General features: G+C 31.3%; 1 protein-coding gene across 2 annotated transcripts; it reads right to left on the bottom strand.

Moving 5' to 3' along the window:
• Positions 1 to 1,858: 1,858 nt before the first annotated feature.
• On the bottom strand, positions 1,859 to 2,733 carry LOC122276246 (protein SRC1-like). 2 transcript variants are annotated; one of them, XR_006228814.1, is made up of 3 exons: positions 2,302 to 2,733; positions 2,012 to 2,113; positions 1,859 to 1,946 (listed from the first exon to the last, which is right to left on the bottom strand). XR_006228814.1 is itself a non-coding variant. In XM_043085825.1 (2 exons), exon 1 carries the CDS (start codon positions 2,660 to 2,662, stop codon positions 2,327 to 2,329), a length of 336 nt encoding a protein of 111 aa, XP_042941759.1. In that variant the 5' UTR covers positions 2,663 to 2,733; the 3' UTR covers positions 1,859 to 2,113; positions 2,302 to 2,326. The 2 variants fall into 2 exon arrangements, 1 of the variants encoding a protein (XP_042941759.1); XM_043085825.1 differs by having other exon boundaries at positions 1,859 to 2,113.
• Positions 2,734 to 3,871: the final 1,138 nt, after the last annotated feature.

Here is a 3,871-nt window from a genome sequence, read left to right as displayed (position 1 = left end):
AGAAAGATTCAAGAAATTTTCATGATATGGTAACCAAAAAGCAAAAGATAAAAGGGTTTTGCCCGGTGTTGGTCCCACATAAGTTGGAGTCCTGGGAAGGGACGACTGATATACAATCATACCCTACAGTATTTTATGCACAAGTGGCCTCTTTCAAGTTTGAACCACGCACAGAGACTTGGCACAATCCTTCCATAATTTTCTAAGTCAAAGAAAGGATTCTCTTTATCCACTTCTTATTGAAAGTTTAACGATTTGTTCAATAGAATGGTATATATGTATGTACATTGGGTGCAGGCTTTGGTACTACCATATTCTCCAATATTATGTATGTGCCTCACCCTTATCAATTATGGTAAGATATTAATTTCTACCTTTATCTTTTGTTTCTTTGTTATTTCTTTAATGAAGGTATTGTCATGCAGTCCCAGATTCAACTAATACCATAGAGTGGCAGCTTTCACCTCTATTTTTTGGTTAATTAATTTAGCTTTAAGTCATAAGATTATGTTTGATATCTTTACTTAAAATATCAACAGGTCAATTAATAATTTTTAATAATTCATATGATATATTGATTTTGTTTCAACATATACATACATGCAAATAATCAAAAACCTTTCTGTTGAATACATCTTGCAGATAATGAACAATGGCTGTTCTGAGACAGGAAATTCATCAGAAACTAAATTCAATTATGAAGGAATGCATTGATTGCATGAAACAAACATATTATGTATTGGTAGCTTTATGTAATCCACTTTTAATATGTAATTTTATATTTTCTAATTTATATTTTGTAATGTATAAATACTAAATAATAAAATATGTAGTGATTGTATTATGTTTTTTTAGATACATTTAGTTAAAAAATTAATTAGTTTTATATATGAAAGAATATACTTTATAACATTTTTTCTTGAGAGAAACTAAATAATATAGGCTCTTAGATTTAGAAGAAAAATGCTTCTGGAAAAAAACTAAATAATATGAGTTTGTTTTTTTTTTTTAAAAAAAAAAAAAAACTAACACAGGTATAGTCCAGAATTCGGATTCTTGGTTTCAAAAAATCCTAATTCACCCGAATTCCGGTTCAAGTTGCAACCCGCCTATACTGGGCCAAAAACCAGCCCAGATTGGACATCTGGGTTCCAGGCCGAGCATATCCAGATACCCGGTCCAAAACTCGGATGAACAACCCTACATTCAATAACACTTATATAGCTCAACATCAATTCATTCAAAATCAAATTGAGCTCTAGGTAGACACGACTTTGTGGTCAGCAAATGGTATTCACATAAAAAAAGGTTAAGTAGAAACAGTTAATTTATAAAGCTTGAAAACTTTATCCTTAAGTTTGATGTATTAATAGTAATTTAGGTAAGATTCTTAATTTTCACATGTTATGATAATTTCTTGATCAAATAATTTGTACATAGTATAAAACAAAGTTTGACTTCATTGAATACTAAACAAATCTATTCAATAATTCTTATCATGTGGCGTCAGTAATTCATGTGAAACTTGGGTGATGAAATTATTAGAGACTTTCTGAGCCAATATCAATGACTTGGGGGTAGTTATGAATGAGAGTTTTTTTGAATCAATTTCATAATTTTATGTGTATGTGAGGATGGCAATTCATTGCCCACTAAAGAGTTTATAGAGAAAGAAGCCAGAGTACTTAAAAAGTACATACTTGAGATTGATAGTCGTCAATCAGAAGTCTGGCGGGCTACAACTTTTTTTTTTTTTTTTAAAGTCAAACATAGTTACATAGGTGTGCATGGGTGTACGTTACATAATTCGGATCTCAACCTGTAACAACCCTCGTACCATTAATGAACAAGTAGCAACTAAAAGAAAACTACTACAACTTTTTTTTTTTAAAAGTCAAACATAGTCACATAGGTGTGGGTGTACCTTACATAATTCGGATCTCAACCTGGTAAGAACCCTCATACTACTAATAAACAAGTAGCAACTACCTTACATAATTCGGATCTCAACCTGGTAAGAACCCTCATACTACTAATAAACAAGTAGCAACTAAAAACTACTACAACGTTTTTTTTTTTTTTTCGACCTGCTCTTAATTGTGATCCTCTCCACCTGCAAAACAAAATAGACAATACAACGTTATTTTCCGGCTTATGCCCATGCAAGGTGGTACTAGTGGAGCCAGTATTTGGATTTATTCTCTTTTCAATGTTCGGTTACTTTGAAAGAAATGATCAATGTAAACGATCCATCCAGTAGTTGGATGATTTTTTATGTTCTAATCGCAGGTTAAAAATTACCTATGCATAAATCATGTTTGATGTTCTAGTCGCTGTCGCTGCTGCTGCTTTTGTGGCCGTCTTCGTGCTTCTTCTTCTCCTTCTTCTTCTTCCCCTCCTTGTTCTGACCACCACCACCAACACCACCACCAATGATCTTGTCTTTCACCTTATCAACCATCCCTTCCTTGCGCTCACCCTGTTGCTCTCCCTTGCGCTCGCCCTGATACTGTCCCTTCTGCTCGCCTTGATACTGTCCCTCGCCCTGATACTGTCCCTTGCGCTCGCCCTGATACTGTCCGGTCTGTCCCTTCTGCTCGCCCTCTTTCTTGGCGCCACCCATGTTGAGGGTATCTCCAATCTTGTTCATAATTCCTGCCATTGTTTCTCTCTTTCGTTTTCTCTTTGTTCACGAATGATATCTTGGGACGTAGTGATGTACTCTGAAGAGACAAGGAGCTCTCCTATATATAGACTCCCTGGGCTTGGATGAGTGATAAATACTATAACGACCCAAAGATCCCAAACGGTGTTTTCTTCGGATATTACGTACATGCCCAGGATAAGTGTACGGATGAACCCTCGTCCCTACACGTACCAGATGCTTGAAACTTTTCCACTCCGAATATTAATATAAACAAAAATAGAAAAAATAAAACCTTTTAAGTATGAAAGGTTGTAGATCTATATATATAAAACAAGGAAAATACTCTTATGCCCTTAATTTATTATATCACTTATTATATTTATTTGATGTGCATCATGTGATTATTAAAACAAATTAAAATACAAACATAAAACGGTAGAATGAATCAAGAATTTTAGTATTTATCTTTTAATGTTTTCGAGAATCATTTTGTTTTAAATATATAGTTTTAAAATTTTTTAATAATCCATGTCCCACTATATTGTAGTGACATATATAAAAGACAAAGTGAGTGATATAAATATATAAGAGACATAAATTAATAGCACTACCCCTATTAAAAATTACAAAACAGATTTATTGGTATTATGTCACATATACAAACAAGTTTACTATCAAACATATAATATTAAATTATATAATTTTTGTTGTAAACGAAATAAATGGTGGAGATTCACTATAGGCCAATTGATGGTCCCCTTTGTAATAATATAGCTACAAAAAATGTTATTCAGTCATTTTAAAAAAATTGTATTCATTATCCTTACTTTATACATTTTTTACTTTGTATCTTTCTTTTTTCTAGCATGTGTATGTTGTAGAGATGATGAGTAAAAGAATTTAATTATTTTAATATGAGAATTTTTATTGACAAAAAATAATGCTAAATACAGTAATGAGTTATATATAAGAGTCATGCATTCTATTAAAAAAAAAGTTGAGTCTAATATTAAAAAATTAATTATTTTATATCAATCTATATTTATTTAATTTTTTCTTCAAAAGTATACATCACTTAACATTCTGTGACTCTAAATATAATTTCTCATCAACAAATCGGCATAAATGACATACTTTTCATGTCATTAATTTGATATAACTTAAATTTTTTAAATTTTATAAATCAAATATTATTATATAAAAAATATAAATTATCATTATTTA

The sequence above is a fragment of the Carya illinoinensis genome, chromosome 9 (genome assembly GCF_018687715.1).
Source record: "Carya illinoinensis cultivar Pawnee chromosome 9, C.illinoinensisPawnee_v1, whole genome shotgun sequence".
NCBI classification, from domain to species: domain Eukaryota; kingdom Viridiplantae; phylum Streptophyta; class Magnoliopsida; order Fagales; family Juglandaceae; genus Carya; species Carya illinoinensis.
The sequence above is the reverse complement of the archived record's forward strand: the minus strand, read 5'-3'. Positions and strand labels throughout refer to the sequence as shown.